The sequence below is a fragment of the Microchirus variegatus genome (genome assembly GCF_963457635.1).
Source record: "Microchirus variegatus genome assembly, chromosome: 18".
Taxonomy (NCBI): domain Eukaryota; kingdom Metazoa; phylum Chordata; class Actinopteri; order Pleuronectiformes; family Soleidae; genus Microchirus; species Microchirus variegatus.
Window position 1 is genome coordinate 322060 of NC_139819.1, and position 19614 is coordinate 341673.

The window sequence follows — 19614 nt, forward strand, 5'->3', positions numbered from 1 at the left end:
ATAGATATAATTAACGTATTTATATAAAACTATCCTGGTAAACATGTAAACATGATTTGAAAGGTGGTTTAATATGGAAAGTGACAGCCAATGTATTAATAAATCAAGGTGTTGGATGTGAATCACTACCAATAGGCCATTTTTAAAATAGCAGGCATTTTGACCTGTCATAGTAAGATAAACACAGCTGTTGGAATTGAACTTAGGCTCATTTCTGTAAAATGTTCCTGTGGCACAAAGCCAGTGTGAACACCACCAGGGTGCTAGCAAAGCATTCTTTATTTCCCCTCAGTGAATCATCAGAAAAAGCTGGTTGGTTGTAAGGCTGGTTTACTATTTAATACATTTTATTTGTTATTTGGGACATAAATAGTGTATTTTTGTGTATCTTCACCTCTGAAATGACATTGTAAAGGTTACTATCACTGTCTTAGGTTCTATAATATTGTAAATTGTCTCTGTGAATGAATCTGTGACGTCACTAGGGCTTGGTGATGATTCAATAATGGTATACAGATATTATTTTTGATATTTTTCTTTTACTTAATATATGAAAGGTTCACTATCTATTGATTTGTTTGCGCAAACATCACATAAGTGCTAAGGTTTTGCCTCAGATTTGTCGAACTTGTTTTGAAATGTAAAACGGTACCAAACCTTAATCTTTTTGTCAAATTAGGACGATTGTTTCCTCACAGAGACCTATTATTATGTAGTAAAATAAGATGCAGGACTATCATATACTAAATAAGTGTTTTCGCCCTGCTTTCCAGACCATTGATGCATCATAGCGATACTTTAGCGATGCTGTATGATACACATCCAAAGTTGAGTCTGAATTAACTGTGAACGGTTAATTATTTCCCTTGTCAAACGTTAGAGATGATTAAAAGTGCGATCTCCTGTTTCCACAGACGCACAGCTTGCAGGACATGAGGCAACAGGCCGCCATCGCTGCCAAAGTCTTCATTCAGAGAGACTACACCAACGGGACTGTGTGCCAGTTCCAAACCAAGTTCCCCTCAGACCTGGAGACCAGGGTACGATACGCCTCTTCACTCTGTTACTCACAGTGACTCCTTCATTCCATCACACAGAACAGCGTTCGCTTCACGCTCCCTCGTTATTTACGCGTTACAGTCATGACTTTGCGGTTATGATCTCTGCGTCAGACGGATCTGAACCAACCACCTCTCCTCGACTTTCTCATGAACTCCTCGTCTGTTGAACCCTGACCTTACGTCCAGGAAATCTAGGGGTTTGTGAGGGATTGCATTTCTTAAATGCTACTAAAACATAAATCAAATAGCATCATTAAAATAATAATAATTAAAAAAAACCCTGACTGTCCTCCTACTCCTACTCCTACTGTCTAAACACATGAAGCAAAGCACACAGTAAAATGTGGCGAAAGACTCTTGTTTCATGCTGGATTTGTAGTTAATAGGGTAGATATGAATGTCAGTGGGAGGTTTTCTTTCTTCTCCAACAGAACCAAGAGCCTCTGGTTTGACTTCGGCTTTGAGTCAAAGGCAGGAAAACACCCTGGAATTGAGTTGGGCAGTGTCCAAATTTGACTGTAATGCTGTTCCTAATGAATAAAAGGTGCTATATGGCTCAGACGCACAACCTACTGACACTTCACCCACTCTGCTTCTGCTGCTCCTCACTAGTGAAACAAGTTTTTCTTTGTGAGGGACAGAATGATTCTTTCTGTAAAACTGTGCCTTCCAAAACTCTGTACTTCTGTAACTCCGTCTTCCTCTCATTCTCGTATCCTCCGCTCTGTAACGAGCGTCTTAAGAAGCTTCATCATTTGCGCATCAACCTGCGCGGCGTCTTCCTCTCATATTTTGCCCCCCGCTTGGCACCAATTCCAGCTTTTATTGACTTTTAATGGGACGTCCTCGCCTGACACTGCAGCCCATCTTCTTTCTTTCTTTCTTCCTTCTTCTTCTGGAAAGAAGTAATCAAATGATGTCACACGGCTATAAACTTAATTTAATGTAATCCCCTGAATCAACAGTCAAGATGCACGTTAAACCAAAGTGAAAGCTCAGCCACACAGACTTTATTTACGTATTAAAGTAGGTGTCATTTGTTTTATGACGGCAGTGAAACTGATAGCGTTTTTATCCTATTATTGCTTCACCTTTCCTTGGACTTATCGTCAGCGGTCTAATGAAGTGTGTTTAAATCTACAGGTCAGTTCAAAGTTTTCTCCACGTACACATATATACACATACGCCTGTGTTTATTTAACACTCTCACAACCAGGAGCTTTTGGCTTTGAGCAAAGTTCCTTTCCATTTTTAGTCGGAAGAACTATATCAACATAGCTGCTAAAGAAAAGACAACTTTGTTGATTGCCAAATTAATCGTCAACTATTTTGATAATCGGTTTGAAGCTTTTTTCATGATTAAAATAAGATTTCTGATTGTTTTAGCTTCTTAAATGTGAATATTTTCTTTGTTTCTTTGCTCCACTTAACAAAGAAGTCATTAAAACTGAATCATTTTTGGTTTGTGAGCAAAACAAGACATTCGCGAACATCGTCATTTCCAGGTTTGACAAACACTGATGAAAGTTTTTTTGACATTTTATGGACCAAATGATTCATCATTAATCGAGCAAATAATAGATTTAGAAAAATAATCGCTAGTTGCTGCTCTAATTGATATTTGGAAACTTAGAGGATTTAATAAATAACACAAAAGGTATCTAATGCCCCATTTCTGCCATTAAGAAACCCCACTCAACCCTGTTTTTAAGCTATGTGTTTTTGTTAGCTTTAGCTCTTCTTGGTTTTTGGGATTTAAAACAAAATAGCATTTCAGGGCTCCCAAAACACAGTTTTCAAGTGGATAAAGTGCAGATACAATAATGAAAATAATACTTTGGCGGGTTTTGCCTACACTCGTTTCCGTGTGGACAGCCCCTGAGTGGCTTCACCCACATATCCTTTTGTATACCTGCTAATTTTAGTTGCTTTTTTTGTGTGTTTGTAGCTCGCGGGACTATTAATAATGACCAATAAGTCATGGTCTATTACTGCTTAATTTCAGAAAGGTTCTTTACTTGCTAGATGGAGGAAACAGTGGACCGACATTTAATGTTGCAGAAGCAAACACTGATAAATGTTGCATTGATCAAAGCAAACTGTTCATGTAGCTGCTTTTTTGGCCCTGAAAAGCAAAAGAAATCTGAAAGAAAGCTGAAATCAGGGTGAAAATGTAGCCAAAGTGATAAATGAAACCAGCGCGGGTGCTGGTGCAGGAACCCCCCGGTGTGCCGTGTCCTGACGTGAACCGTGGTGGAAGTGGTTTAAGAGCAGGCATCGGTAATGATGTCGAGGAGGAAGAGCAGGTCTCCGCCGCCACATTAAAGACGGTGCCAGGCAAACGGTTCAGAGTTCGTAGGACGTTTTTAAAAAGCTGCAGTTTTTAAACGCAGGCACCACATGAAAAAGAGCTGCCTCACCGCACTTAAACCGCTCGCTGGTGGTTTATTGGCACTTCTCTCTTGATTGGGTGGTCTCCCATGTTTTTTTTGGGAGGACTGAGTACACACGCACACACACACACAAATGCCCAAAAGAAAAAGGCTGTACCTCAAGGAGGTAAAAGCTAAACCACTAAATGTTCTTCCCACATGCACATTTTAATTATTGGATTTGTAATATATATTTATATATATAATATAATGCCAAGCTGTTTCTTGGCTTCCATTTTTAGTCCACTCATGGACTAAGAAAAATAAAAAAGGCTTATCTTCTTGGAGTCAAACTGTTTTCTTATTTCCAAACTATTGGATCCGATAGTTGTGCTAGTTTTGCAGATGTGCTGCAACAAATGATTATTTTCAAAACCAATTCATCGGTCGATTATTTTCTCTAATTATCCAGTATTTGTTTGGTCCATAAAATGTCCCAAAATGCTGAAGAATGTTCACCAGTGTTTTCCAAACTTCGAAAATGATGATGTTCTCAGATGTCTTGTCTGGAGAAGCCGAAAAAAATCTACGAAGCTTGTTTTAATTATTAAAAATAACCTCTAAAACCAAATAGTTGATTAAGAATTGATTAATCAAATAATCATTGCAGCCCTATGTAACATTAATATAAACAGTAATCGTTTTCCCATTGGTTTTGGTCAACGTTTCCTGTATAGAAGTAGTGTTTTCATTCATATTTTAAACCTTTTGAAGCTTTACTAGCACATTTTTGCTCTGGCGTCCATCTGTCTTCACATGTTTTTTTCTGTGTGCATTACGACAACGTTGCCAGCGACGCGCAATCTAAACAGAGCTACGCCGCGAATTACAGAGCGCCGCGGAGCTGGTGGGCTTAATCAGCGTTGTATGAACTCATTTGGACAATTGGTTTGAAGGTTGCGGATATTTGTTAATATTTACAAGTTACGCATAACAGTTTTAAGTAATTGTCCACTTCCTCACTTGAATATGTAAACCCAGCGCAGTTCAGCACTATCGTCTATCACTCTTGGACTCCTAATGTAACTGCAACAGACGTAATGGAAAGATGCTCAAGCAGAGAAATGTGGTTTTAATTGGAAAAAAAGTAAGTAAAAAGCGGCTCGCGATGGCGGGCACCAAACATGCCTGAGAACGCTGATGTGTTGGATCTTGTTGTTGCATTCCTTGGGCACAAGGGAGCAGAACATTTGGAGACTTTTCAGAGGCTCAGGAGGCTCCTGGCTGGCTCCTCGTCTTATCCCGGGGCTCCTTCCTTTTCCCCTCTGAATCACCGCAAGATCACCGGATCCGTCCCGAGCTAGCATGGGCCCGGTGTCAAGACCCCGGTCGAAGCGGTCCAAACGTCCTACACCCTCCATCATGCTTCCCCGCAGCAAGCTTTCGTTTGAGGAATTCTCCAGAAATGTTGGTTTTGATTATCAGCCAACCCTGGTCCCCAGCATGTAACTCAAAAAGCTCTGCAGTGACTCAGCTTCGTCTTGCTCAAGGTGCATCTGTGCAACTGGAGATGGAGAAATGATCAGTAATGACCCCCCCCTGGATTGCCACTGTGTGTGTGTCCGGCTCTCGGTGTGCGTTTCTCGTGTCAGTTGTTAAGTGAAAACATTCACAAATCATACGGCCAAGGCATCCTAATAATTTCAGGCGCTGTTTCCACTGTGGGAACGAGGCCCAGCGTTTCCCCTGAGCTGCGAGAAAGTCCAAGAAAATTCAGCCCTCGATTTATCTAGAGATGGAACACATTGGAGAAAATGATCCGGTGCTAAGAAGACGCCGTTTCCATTTGAATATCCGGACAGAGACGGAGAGCGCTGTCCAATGATTTTAACCTTTTCTCTTCTGCCTTTTGGCTGTTTCCATGTGTTTCAGATTGACAAACAGCAGTTTGAGGAGACGGTGCGGACGCTCAATAACCTGTACGCTGAAGCCGAGAAGCTGGGAAGCCAGTCGTATATCGAAGGCTGCCTGGCCTGCCTCACGGCGTACACCGTCTTCCTGTGTATGGAGACTCATTACGAGAAGGTGACGAACACAGTTGTAGGACATTTCTTTTTGTAAAATTTTGAAATATGAGATTATTATCAGCATGATTTAGGTATTGGCACATTCTGAAAAAAGACTAAATGACCTTTGCGCAGCGAAAATTTGCATTTATCAGTATCAGTATGGGTTAATTGTAGTGCAGTCAAACGTTAACACGTTTACGCTGCTCTTTTCATCTAATAAACATGCCTCTCCAGTTCGACTGTAGACACGCTAACCGCGCTAAAAAAAGCTAATGGAGCTAAGTGGTAAACGGTGCCTGGACTCCGGTGTCGAGGCACGTAAACATGACGTCATGCGCGTCTTTTTCCGTTCAGTCGTCATGGAAGCGTGACATGCGTTAACCTATTGCACAGCACTTGTTAATTGCCAAAAATCAAAAACTCAATGCCTCTCTTCCACGCTGACAACCGTGAGCATTACTGATTGATGACTATAGAGGAGGAGGGCCTAGTAGCTATAAATGCTTTATCCCTCCTCCTGCACATGTTTTTATCTATTGTGTATCGCATTATATATTATGTATATTTTTGTTGTGCAAATAAATAAACAAACAAACAAACATGGCTGCTGGGTTTTGGGCTGGAAGTGGAGCTCGCTAACATCAACAAAGAGCCCTTCTCTCAGCATGAAACAAACCTCATTCCGCTCCTGTTTATAACCGACATGGCTAACAGCTGTGCTAACAGCCCGGAAGACGAATGTGCGTCTTAGCGTCGCACTTGAAACGAGGCCATAATTTGCCTTGATGTTGCAGAAGAAGAAGAAGAAATTAGCATGTTCTCCCACGTCTTGCCACCAATGCTGATGTTAGCAGAAGCCAATAAAAGCCCCTCATGCGCAGCACAGTTATTCGACCAGGGAGTAAATGCCGATTAAACACATTCTCTGCTGGCCAAAAACTCCCTTTAAACTTGGGATTAAACTGTTGTTGTTCTACTAGTGGTAATGGGGGTAATATTGTACTGTTTTCAGTAATAAAAAAAAACCAATGCTTGCGGTATTGGGAACAAAACTTGCATGTAAATTGGCTAAGTATTTAAACCTTTCAAAAGATACACAGCCTTAATGATGAACACTCGAGAACAGATGTCGAGTTTTGCTTGCGCACATAGACTAGATCACGAAGATCACCCCTGAGCTTGTTGTTGTTGAACAAGAATATTCTGAAATTATATTCAGGTTGAGTCATGGTGACAGTGTTCTTAAGCAGTAACCGTGGAATCAGTTGCATTTCTGGGGACAGGTTAATACAAACTAGCTGTAAATCACGACGTCAGCCTGCACAAAAAAAAACAGAACGACTGTCAGGTGGATGTTGGGATGGTATATATAAAAAAATAAAGCCAGCGTCACGCTTTAATGTAGATATAATACTAGTCTATAAATGACACCGGTGATGATTGAGGTGCGTTTGTACCGTAAGAAGTCGTGTTGATTTTGTGTGGAATATTTTAGCTCGACTGTAAATCAACCGTTTTTTTACGACCTTTTACGAGAACGAGCGAATAAATAAGATTTATTGTCAACTAAAATACCTTTTGGCCCAGTTCATATTGAACGTAAAGGGATCAGTATGTCGGTGTGTTCTCCTGTCCCATGAATTCATCTTTTAGTAAGCAGGAGTGAACACATAAAGGAGAAAAAAAACTCCATTTGGCATCGTTTGGGCATTATGAGGACTTACAGTATTCTGCAGGTTACACTGACAAAAAAATAAGTCCGTTAAATATCAACGTGACAGTTAAGCTAGGTGGATCCGATTTTAGTCGGATTAACATGTTAACATTTATTTTTGAAAGTTGTTTCTTTCTAATTTTACGCAAATGTATCGACACATTGCCCTCTTAAGTTAGGGTTATGTTGCTAAACATGTTCAAACCAAACCAGAGTTCTCTCTAAAGCAATAAAGTTTAGCTAATTGCTTTTAGATTCATGAATGTAGAGATCTTTATTTGTCAGAATATAGCTTATATGTTGTCTCGTGCAGTGTTTTCTATATGTTGACCCACTTTTTAACGGCCGTGTCTGTTATATCTAATATCATTTTGAATTGAAAACTCAATTTAGTGAATGCTATTTAAAACATGGACACACAAATCTTGGCTAAAAGATTGGGAAAATCCTGAAATGCTGTCTGAAAAATGTGATTTGCTTTTGTCTTTCTTAAACAGGTTTTGAAGAAGATCGCTAAGTTCATTCAGGAACAGAACGACAAGATCTACGCGCCGCGAGGCCTCCTGCTCACCGACCCCATCGAGAGAGGCCTGCGAGTCGTATCCTTCGCTACATTTGTGTCCGTTGATAGCCAGGAAATATGGTTTCTCATCTTGTCTCTCGCTCTCTCTGAAGTTTTTAAGCCTCTTTCGCGCTAAATTTTGTGGGTAAACCCGGGTTTTTATGCCACGAGTATTAATGCTTACGGGTGGACGATGAATGCATGTCGCGGCATTGGGCCGGAAAAGTAGCGCAGATGAAGAAGAAAGTGGCGTCTTCTCACAGGTCTTGCGCTGCTCTCCCTGATTTCGATAAAACCTTTGACCTGGGAGTGAATTCCCCTGAAACACTGGGGTGAAAAACCTATTTAAACCTAGGGTTAAATGGATTTTTGACCACGGGGAAATGCTGTGTTAGTTGTTATTCCTCACCTTTCACTAGGTAGTCTTGTATAAGTGTTCTCTCCAAGACAACACACACTGAAAGCAAAGGAATGGTACAATTACAATTACAAACATATTAGAGGGGGCATTTCAGTGAGTAAGTCATATTACAGTAAGAAACCACCTTGTTGACGTTGCACATGAAAAACAGCAGATATAGAAACCGAATACTTGGAGCGAATTTAACTTGTTAAACATACCCTGGGATCAGGAACGTATGTGAATGTGATCACACCACGCTTTCTTAAGTAGAACAAGGAGCTTTCACAGTGACCTAATAGACGCGGTGATTTACAGGCCTTCTGCCCTCGCTGTGTCTCTGCCTGTAACTGCTGCATGAAAATGGAAAGCAGCAGTCGGGGGAAGCTTACAGGAAATCCAGCGGTATGTAGGGATACCCTATAAAAACACCAGATAAAAGTTAGTATGTAATCCATAGCATCTGCATAAAATCAGCGGGTGCACCAACATCCTGGAGAAACCAGTGTGTGTGTGTGTGTGTGTGTGTGTGTGGTGACTCAACATCTCAATTAATTGCAACTGGGCGCCATTGGGAGATCGGGAATAACAGAATATGACTGAAATTGTTCACAGCTGAGCTTTGTTACGGCCCTTGCCGACAATTATGCGTCGTCGACGATGATCCGAAATATTTCTCAAGACCGTTTCGGAGCCGCGTTTTCTGCGTTTTTTGGGCAGCGGTCAAAGCTCGCTGGGAGATTGACAGGATTCTGTCACCTCGGCGCTCGTTTTAACATCTGCTATTAACGCCGAGGAAACTCGATGAGTGTATTTGTAACGGTCTGATGATTTCACTGATGTGTGTAATCTAAAAATGTGTGTTCCCACCGCAGGAATTTAAAAATATGCCCCCACTGACTTATGTTTAAATGAAACCACTCTGGAGAAGCAGTGTCATGATCTCACACGCAGCTTCACCACTTGTTTCTTTTATATTTCTTTCCTGAGTTTTCTCTCGACATAAATCACTATCTACTAAAGCGGTTGCCAGAGGGGGAAAAGAGCCAATTTTGATTTTAACGGAGTAAAATCAATTGTCATAACAATGTCATCACATTAAATAAAATAACAGCACAGGTTTCATGAAATCACTTCATGTCCGGCAGCGTATTTAATGTCATCATAACCTCGTTATGGCCGCACTCGTAAAACCCTCTCCTGATAAAATAGGTTTTTGAACTGTACAGTCGCACATTCAGGGATTATTGGTCATGGATTTCATTGAAGGTCACCGCACACATAATTTTTTTATTGAAACACGAGTACTGTTGAGAATGGCTGTGTCTTTAGTTTTTGACAGACGCCGATGTCCAGACATGTTCCTGAGGCTTTTATGTTACAACACAAAAGTCTGCAAATACAGAAATTTCTCCTTCACGCAGCTTAGTCAAATCTGTGCATATAATCCAAATCACCCGAGTGAAGCTCTGGATAATTGACAGCAAGCGACACACCCATCACCTACTGCTGCGAGCATATTTTAACCCAGACTATCTTCCGGAGAAGATGAACGAGAAATTGCGGTGAATGTTTTCAATTAGCCAGTCCAACTTTTTTTCCGGTAAAGCCTGCCCCCCCCCCCCCCCCCCTCTCACACACACACACACACACACACACTTGAGGAATTTCAAATCTGACTTCATTTTAAAAACGTGGGGAGACCACAGACACGACAGACTATGTAATCAATGTGTCGTGTCTTAGAAGACGGATCGACAAAAGTACCTTAAAGGGATAGTTTGGAATTTTGGACATAAGACCTATTTTCCAACTCAGCCAGTGTGATGGAGACATCATTCACTTCTTCTAGTTGCTGAGTTCGCTGATGCTATGGCTATGGCATTAGAAACACTCATACTGACTTCACAGTGCACCTGAGGCAAATCAATTGTAACGGTAGACTATCGATGTATATATCTGTGTTGATAGAATGTTTGAAATAAAACCAACCTTGCAGCAGCTGCAGCGCCTCATTGTATCCGGCAGCGGCAGACTGATTCCGCTGCCGGAAGTATAGTGCTGAGAAAGTAGTCCCTCAAAAATTCATGCGATGCGACGTTAGTTCTGTTTCAAATATTATTCTATCAACACAGATATGTACATCGATAGTCTGCCGTTACAATCAATTTGCCTCGGGTGCACTGTGAAGTCAGTATGAGTGATTTTAATGCCATGCTAACTTGTACCATTGACTTGCGCTAGCCAAGCATCAGCGAACTCGAGCAACTAGAAGAACTGAATGAAATTTCTTGAAAACGTCCTCAGACGTCTCCATCACACCGGCTGAGTTGGAAAATAGGTCTTATGTCAAAAATTCCGAACTATCACTTTAATGCGGGGTTCTGCTCACGCTCCCCGATCGCGGCTCAGTCATAAATATCAAACACTTCTAACACCTTGTGATCTGATATCCTGCATCCGATGGCGTTAATATCCCGTCAGTTAACCCCTCGCACTACAGGATCGTTTGGCCTGATAATCAGCCTAAAATTCGGAATACACCCGTGATTGTTGGGGATCGAAATCTGGCCAATTATTGTCCTCTAGCGTGAAGCAGGATTAAGCTGTCAGCCCCAAACAATTGCAGAGATGTTTAACCAAGAGGGTTTTAGCAACAAATGATTGCAATTTAATCGTCCTTTAGTCCAAGTCCATTTTGTGGCCATTTTGGGGATTTTAACGTCTTAAATGTGGCTTTCTTTTGAAAAAAAAAAATGACAGTGGGGATTTTGAATGAATTTGTCTCCTCTCTCTCGGCTTAAACAGATCACAGACGCAGCGTCTGGTTTTCCTCAAGCACATAATTCATATACTAGACTCTGGGCAAAGTGGTTGATATAGAAGGAAAACGAGGTTTCAACCAGTCTGATTATGTTCTGACTGCTGAGTTCATGGTGACACTATAATATATATTCAAAATTCTCCATTGTTCCTTCTGCTTCTGCGTTTCTGAACTCCGACAGCAGACGTTTCTAATGTTTCTGGATTGCAGACGCAGTTATTTATTTACTTGTTTGTTATTGTTGTCCTTCACCGGCCTCCGTTTGCTGACGCGTGTCCTGACTTGAATATGTCTGATTCTGAGTGTAGAATTAGCAATGATTTATGCCAAAGAGACAGTGTCGCTGGTTTCTTTTTCGCATACCTTTCTAACCCTGAATGACCTGAATCGTAGTCATGTTTTCCACAGTTTATTTCCAAAATCCGTTAAATCTTCAGTGGAAAAATGGCAAAATGTGCACAATTGTTTTTTTTTTTTGTTAAAAGTTAAAGTAAAAAAAAATAAAAAATGAACCTCACTCACCTCGCTCCAGATGTTTGTACTTGACTCCAGCCTGTTCAGATTGAGGTCACCATCTTTGAAGACAGAAGCCTGACCAGATAAAAGCTGCCACGGTGAGTCTCATAATTAACATTTCCTGTAACACCGAGGGTTTACGCTGAGCTGAGCCTTCAATAAACACATTTTCCTTTTAATATTTTTTTTTGGGGGGCGGGCAATATTGCATGCAAAGTCTTGAGTCAAATCGTGGCTGTAAAAAAAAAAACAATGTGCCCTGTTGTCGATTACCGTCAAAGAAAAACCCCACGTCACAGTTTAAAGCCTCTTCATCTGCGAGCGAAAATTAATCACCTGCCTTTACCGTCAGGAGGGTGGTTTCATAAAACATTAAAGGATACTTGAGCTTACTTTACGACCTCATGTTGCACAGTGCTTAGCATTTTGTCACTTAATTAACGCAAGGATTTATGCACATACAGTTCACTGTCCAGAGTGCAGTTCACCACACACACACACACACACACATAAAAGCCCAGCAGCTCAACCCCCAAAAAAAGTGATTACCCGTTTGGCAGAACGTAGCATTCGCTACAAATGATGTGTCTTTAAGTAGCTGTAATCAAACAATTATTAAATTTTCCTTTAATTGCCCCATTTCCCTGTTTACTTTGCTGGTTTCCAGGCTTCTACCACATTCACGACATGTTGAATGAAGCTGGAGAGTGAGATAGTGTTTTTTATGACCGCAGTAATGAGTTCAGCTGGTGCCGGAAAACAAACGAGGACTTTTAATAATTATGACTTTAATGCAATGAATGTCAGGCGGATATCCGTCATTTAAGGGTCAGCGCAGAATGCAGCCACATGTTGTGCGACGACTTTAAAATATGTATGTTTTTGTTTTGTGTGACTTCCCTTTGTCGACGAGCTGAGTACGCAGCTCTGAATGAATTTATGTGTGGTGTGTTGTAGGAAGTGCCGAAGAAACTTCTTTAATTAACTGATGATTCTAACGATTCAGTTACAAGTCGCTCGTTTGTGCGTTCAAAGCAAAGTCACAGCAGTTTCATGCCCCCGCCCACTTTGAGTAGGTGCTATTTTGGTTTTGGAAAACCAACCTAAACAGGTTGGTCAGGTATCAAAACTTTGAGAACTCCTGGTTTATTGGAATCCGCAAATGTTTATAGAAACTGACGTTTTTAGGAGCCCTGAAATGCTATTTTTGGAAAACGGGTTCCACTCCTCTGCGTTTTAATGAACAAAACAATTATGCAACTTAAAATAATTACCTTTGGTCGTCATCTTCTCGAGGTATTAGGAGTTTGTACTACAGTTTAGATTCTCTGCCCGAGCCCGATATTTCCCGCCACTATCCTCATGCCCTTGTACGGCTCACGTATTTTAAAAAAAAACGTGAATTCTTTCGACCTCGGGCACAGTAAATCCCTCCCTTTTCCTCTTGTGCGTTCAAGAAAAGACTGAGAAGCTTATTTCATGGTGTTATCCAAAGATGTGCTGCGCCCAAATCATGCTAAAAAATACTTGGTGCAGACCCTGGACTGAGCCCAGTCTGCTTTGTAGCATTGACATTACCATCAGGCAGAGTAAGACATACCCTATAAATATTTTGCATATGGGGAATGCTGTGTTTGGCAGTGTTTCCGAGTCCACAGACCCCTGTGAATGGATAAACCGTTGCCCCACTACGATACAGACATATACAGTGATTAATCCTCCTACCAAGTGCTTCGATGAATTTACAGGACCTGTTGAGTAACGTAAACCCCAGGTCGTTTATAAGTAGCTGTTGAGGAAAGAGTGCACTGGAGCTTCGCCACAGTCGAAGAACGGGCTAAACCACAACCAGCGAGCACACGGGGACGAACGTACAGTGTTCCATCCTCTCAGAGCTTAGGCCTCTTTATCCTCCCACTTGGGCCATCACGGTCAATGATTGTTTCTTACCACACACGTTTGTTTAACCATTTGTACTGCTGTGATATTAACCGCTTTAGACTGATACACGTGCGTATCTTACCAATATCGGCCTTTGATTAAAGCCCCCATAGACCGGAAGTTCCAATTAATGCTGTTTTTTGGTGAATCTGCGCCATTGTCTTGTTTATGAAGCTCTAAAGTTTCGAAAACAAACAGTTCAGCCACTGTTGAGAACGCTGCGTTTTATTGTAATCTCAGGCTCTGCAAGCACTCTGAAAAAGCCTGCTATCCATACATACATCGGATGACCTGGTGTCAAAAGTAAATGGGACCTCACAAACCATGGATCCATCCATTTTCTACTGCTTTATCCTGACATAACCTGGCAATACCAGGTTATACCCTGGACAGGGTTGCCAGTCGTGGAGACAAACAGCCATTCACTCTTGACATTTAGGGTGAATTCCAATTCCTTGCTTAACCCCTTAACCCTTGCTTGTTCAAGTTCTGTCCCGATTCTCAGAAAAATTAAGTTGAGGGTCAAGTTTAAGGGCTGTATCACCCTCAATATGGAGATTTTCCGAGACCACACTTGGGAGCAAGGGCTACCCAGAATGCATTGTGTGTTTTCACATAAGAAAGATGGCGTCGAAAGCAGCGAAACGAGTGCGATACAAATGAAGTATTTTCTTTGTTAATAAAGATATAAAAATGATCTTAGTTTAGGCCCATATTATGGATTACTGACGTCATTGTTGCCTAACATTTATTTTTATTTGACCATCTTTTGTCAATAGTCGGCCGGTGTGGTTTACTTTTCAATAAGTCGTGGTGTGTGGCAACTGTCAGCTGAATATTTGTATGAGTATCATCTTATAACTAACTGACAACCTAATAACTTGACTGACAAACGGATCAGAATAAATAATCCTGACGTAAATGTCTTCTTCTTCTTCTTCTTCTTTTTTGGAGTTGACAGACTGGACGCAGCTTTGGCGTTATTCTGCCCCCTACAGTCTGAAGACGTATCTGCATTTAAGGGGTGTCCCATTTCTAAGTGACAAAATAACCCTCAACACTTGGTTTTGAGGGCCAGTTAAGATTAAGGGTTGAGCTTGAGGGTTAAGATAGGAATTGGAATTGGCCCTAACACTTACTCTCAATTCAGAGAGTCCACTTAACCCAATCTGCATGTTTACGGTGTGTGGTAGGGTTAAGTGTGTAGAGTAAACCGTGTCAGTGGGGAGCTAAATCAAGACAGACGGACTCTGCGGGTTCACCCAGGCTAAACATCTTCAGTAGTTTGCTGTAGGTGTAACTCGAAGATGCTCCATCTCTACAGCTACCTACTGAAGATGACCGTGACCTGTGATGTCTGTGTGAACATGTGTGCAGCATGCACGTTTTAGAATCTACTTATCTACTTTTTAATGCATTCTACTTTAATGTCTTCCATCAGTGTGTGTGTGTGTGTGTGTGTGTGGATGTAAAAGTGCAACTTTGACGGTTTGATGCAGACGTACAAAGCCCGAAGCAGTAATTCAACATTTGGCTTGCGAGTCGGCGAAGAATAAAGAAACGTTGACTTATTATGTCTCTCCTTTTGCCTCCAGATCATACGAGTGTCGGTACCGCCATCGTGTATCTATCAAGCCGTTCCCTCCCCAATCCTCTTTTTTCTTCCCCTATTATGTCTGTAGGCCTGACTTGTTAAAAGCAGGATTTCTTGTGTTTGGCTGCGAGCAAGGTTAGAATTGTGTGATGGATCAGCCTCCAGTGGGAGTGTGTGGGGGGGGGGGGTGGGCGAGCGCACTGTAGCAAAACCAGACTTGGCCGCCGCGACCTCATTCATTCACAGGCAGACGATGCCAAGTCAGTGTCCCGGCGTCTCATCCAAAAGACATTCTGCTCTTCATAAGTCGTTTTTGGCTCGGCGCGCAAACTCGGCAAACGGCTGCAGCACCCCCCCCCCCCCCCACCCGCCCGCCTGTGGATTAGGCTGCAGCCATTCACTGTGTTCAGCGTCAAGGTCAATGTCGGTTTGTTGTTTCGCTTCATTGTCTGAAATTTAGTTTTCTTTCAGCAGACGAGAATGTTTTCTCGAGCTCAATGAGTCGACGACGTTTGTCATGTGAATGTGGCACTTTCATATTTCCTGTTTTTACACATATCATCAGTCAGTGTACGGTCGGTATAAAGGCACTTTATTTTGTTAGCAGACCCACATGTGTTTGCAATGAATTAAGCTGGACTGTAATGACAGTTCAGTTTGTCTTCTTGACGGCAATAAAAATCATCCAAATGAGATTAACAGACTTGAGAGTAACATCTATCTGTTAATTCAAGCAACACCTGTACGTCTTTCTGTTAACTGCATAACTGTCCAAGCGTTCGCTTGCTTGACTGACGGGTTTCAAACCTGTAAGGTTTTGATGTGTCTTATTTTGAAAGGCTCTCATCATTTTGGCCCAGCATTTCTTACAGAGTGAAATTTTGTTGTACTACTGTCCCATTCAATTTATATAAATGTCAGACTGACTGGCGCGATGTGTATTGTGTTATTGTCTCAAGAGATGTCCGCTATATGGACAAAAGTATTTGGACGCCTGACCATTGCACCAACAGGGACTGAAATGACGTATTTAAATACATATACAGTACTTACTAATAATATGGAGTTGGTCCCAATTCTGCAGCTATAGCAGCTTCCAGACTTCTTGGAACCTCAAGATTTTGAAGTGTTTCAATGGGAGTTTGTGCCCGTCACCTATACAATTTGTGTTGTGTTTTCCATTAAAAGTCACCTTTATTCATCAAAAGAGTCGCAAAATGAATAGAAAATATAGTCAAGACATTGACAAGATTAGAAATAATGATTTTTGCGCTAACATCATTGCACAAGGGTTTTCAAGGGTTTTCTAATCATCCAATATTAGCCTTCTAACGCCATTAGCAAACACGATATACCATTAGATCACTGGAAATGGGCCTCCATACACCTATGTACATATTCTATTAACCGGACCGGGTTTTTTCAGCGATCTCGCTGAGCCCGAGATTACAATAAAACACAGTGTTCTCAGCAGTGACTGAACTGTTTGTTTAGAACCTTCAGGGCTTCATAAACAAGGTAATGACGCAGATACACACTAAAAAACAGCGTTAATTTGAACTTCCGGTCTAGGTCCACTTTAAAAAGTGCTTTTCCTGACCCCAAACTTTTGAACGGTACTGTACATCATTAAATTTTGGTTTAAGCAAGACGAGAAAATCACAGTTATCGATACTGTAGAATCACAATGAATCAAAGCCCTGTTTATTGTCTTGCTGTGACATGTAAAAGTCCCTCTGTCATCGTGTCACTAACTGATCTTTGTGTTTGTGCAGCTGACGTCCAGCAGATCGGAGCAGTCCAGCACCAGTGCTGCTCACATCAGAGAGGAGCACATCGACCCCAACCTTTAATACTGCGTCTCCACAATCACACTTACCTTATCCCCCCCCCCCCCTTATCTGCCTGCCCCATGTGCACGTCAGTGAGTTTGATATTCCATACACCACGCTTACCCCTATAATATCATCCAACATGTGTGCAGTCCCTGACCCATTTAACAGTTCAGGGTTTCAATCTATTACATTTTACTTTGACATTTGTAAAGAATATCACGGAAAAACACAATTTATCATCACCCTCAAAGCTCTTATCCTTCATGCTTTTGGACGTGTGCTTGTGGAAATATGATTTTTCTTTAATTTTTTTTTTTTTTTGAATAATTAAGGCCGACACACAGGGTAACGTGAGGTTTATACAAGTCTTTTCCACGCCCTTCTCTTAAAATGATTGTCTTGGCCGAGCTGAGGAAATAACGTAGTGAAAGAACAGCCAGTTCTGGTTATCGCTGCGATATTTCTGCATGTGGCAACTCAGCGTTTATCTTTCTCTTGTACTTTTGCCTGAGTGCTTAAGTAGAGTATCACTTTTCCTGCATGTTTCTTGAGTCGGGGTTTGACCTTGTCGTTAACTGACTGCTGAACTTTTTCTGGCTCCAAACATTCCAGCCTAACCATCACAGACTCAAATACTCGTGTCCTTCTTACGTATGCGTCGACTCTATGAAGTTTTCTGTCGCTCTCCGAGAAGCCAAAACCATATGCTTGCTCTGTAATTAGCATGTAAAGCTACACCTCCAGTCTTTTTTTATTTGTTTACTGTGCTATGCATAGTGTCTGGTGACTACTGTTGATTTTTAAACTCATTTTTAATAAGCATTATACTGTGTAAAGTATTCATATATTAGTGATGTGGCCTTGGGTGTATTAAAAGTGCTCTTGTTTGTTAGTTGACGGTGCCTGTAATGGCTTTGAATGTTGCCTTTGTTGAAAGGCCTGGTCACACCACCATTTAGTACAGTTTTGTCAAGTAAAATGATCATGTTCAACATCTCTGATTCATATTATTTTGCGCTAATTTGTGTTTATCTATCAATAGCACAATAGCTAGCACTATTGCAGGGACAGAGAACTAGAGAAGCTGCTGTAGCTTAGCTGTCACTTATTAGCTTTCATTTTATTCCCGCCGTTGGCTTATTAGCTGTGTTGTATTTCTTTAGCGGTGCCACATACTAGCTGTAGCTTATTAGCTGTGTCACTTATTAGCTTTCATTTTATTCCGCTGTAGCTTATTAGCTGTGTTGTATTTCTTTAGCCGTGCCACATACTAGCTGTAGCTTATTAGCTGTGTCACTTTTTTAGCTGTAGCTTAGCTGTGTCACTTATTAGCTTTCATTTTATTCTGCTGTAGCTCATTAGCTGTGCTGTATTTTTTTATTAGCCGTGCCATGTTCTTGCTGTAGCGTATTAGCCGAGTCACTTTTACTTTATTCGCTAAACGGGTAGTAGTTTTCAGACAGTTTTGAGGCAGAAGTCAATGGTACAAATACAAATAGCTTTTGACATAGTTTGCAATTAGCCACTGATGTAAGCTAACTAGTGAGATGAGTTTCTTAACTCAGTGTTAGCTTAGCTCGAGTAACGGTTATAAAACAACAAGCACAAACTGTTAGGGGGAATAAACAGCAAAACTGGTGTGATCAGGTCTAAACAGTGAGAAAATGTCAGATCTGAACTTTGTTCTCTTTTGTTAATAAACCTCTGAATTATGATTGTTCACCAGTAGAACGCTAGAAATGTGTAATTACTCAAACGTCTTGTGAATGTGGTGATAGCTACATGTGCGAGTTTAGACTTTGTTGTCATAACTAAAATATTTAATACTTGTCTTGATTTACATTTGTGTAAATAATGGTTCATTATTATTATTAATATGTTTGGCTTTACTTTATACTTTATTCATCTGGACTTCAGTTAATTGAACTGTTCTAGGTTCTTTTCTTTTCTCCTTTTTCCGTTGGAAATCCAAATGTTTCATTAATTTACAGGATGTTCATGAATAAAACACGTGTACATATTTTACACCACGTTGGCCCCTGCTGTTATTTCCGTGTCGAGAGTTGATGCTTATTTCAGATTTACCAAACACTCAAGAGAAAGACCTACAAGACGCGACGTTTCCCGGTGCTTGTAATGATTTAATGACGACAAAAAAAATGAAGAGCTGAACAAACTCCAGGGCTTCGTTTCAACTTGGTTTGTTTTCAAGGGCGATATTTAGTGTCGTCTCTGAGAGTTATTCAGCAGGAAATCTCTCCTGATTCCACCAGATGAGCTTCAGCTCTCACAGGAAAGAGTGGAAAGATACCAAATTACCTGAAGCTGCATGAGTTTAACGAGTTATGTCACCAAGCTATAGGCTGATTTTAGCCACTTTAACAAAAGACTAGCCTAATGAAATCTACACCTGTATGCTATCTTAAGTATACGTCTTCTGTTTTAGCTTTCTGAATGTGTATTATTTCTTTAAACTGCTCACTCCAGCACCAAACCCCATAGAGAGAACCAGCAGTCTTACCTCACAGTGCACTTACTGATCCACTGCTGCCTCCATCAGTCGGTTTGAATGGTGTTTGATCCAAACATAGGATTTCAAACGGACACAAATGCTAATGCTAAATGAGGCAGCAGTGGACCAAGAACTCCTGTGACCTCACAAGGTAAGATAGCAGTATTGACTAGAGAAGCTGTTGTAGCTTAGCTGTGTCACTTATTAGCGTTCA

At 41.1% G+C, this 19614-nt stretch overlaps 1 protein-coding gene across 1 annotated transcript; it reads left to right on the plus strand.

Moving 5' to 3' along the window:
* The first annotated feature begins 915 nt into the window (after nt 1–915).
* LOC310939682 (golgin subfamily A member 7) lies at nt 916–18918 on the plus strand. The gene is made up of 5 exons (XM_083904494.1): nt 916–1040; nt 5366–5518; nt 7714–7815; nt 11564–11616; nt 16829–18918. Exons 1-4 carry the CDS (start codon nt 933–935, stop codon nt 11603–11605), a joined length of 405 nt encoding a protein of 134 aa, XP_083760620.1. The 5' UTR covers nt 916–932; the 3' UTR covers nt 11606–11616; nt 16829–18918.
* Nucleotides 18919–19614: the final 696 nt, after the last annotated feature.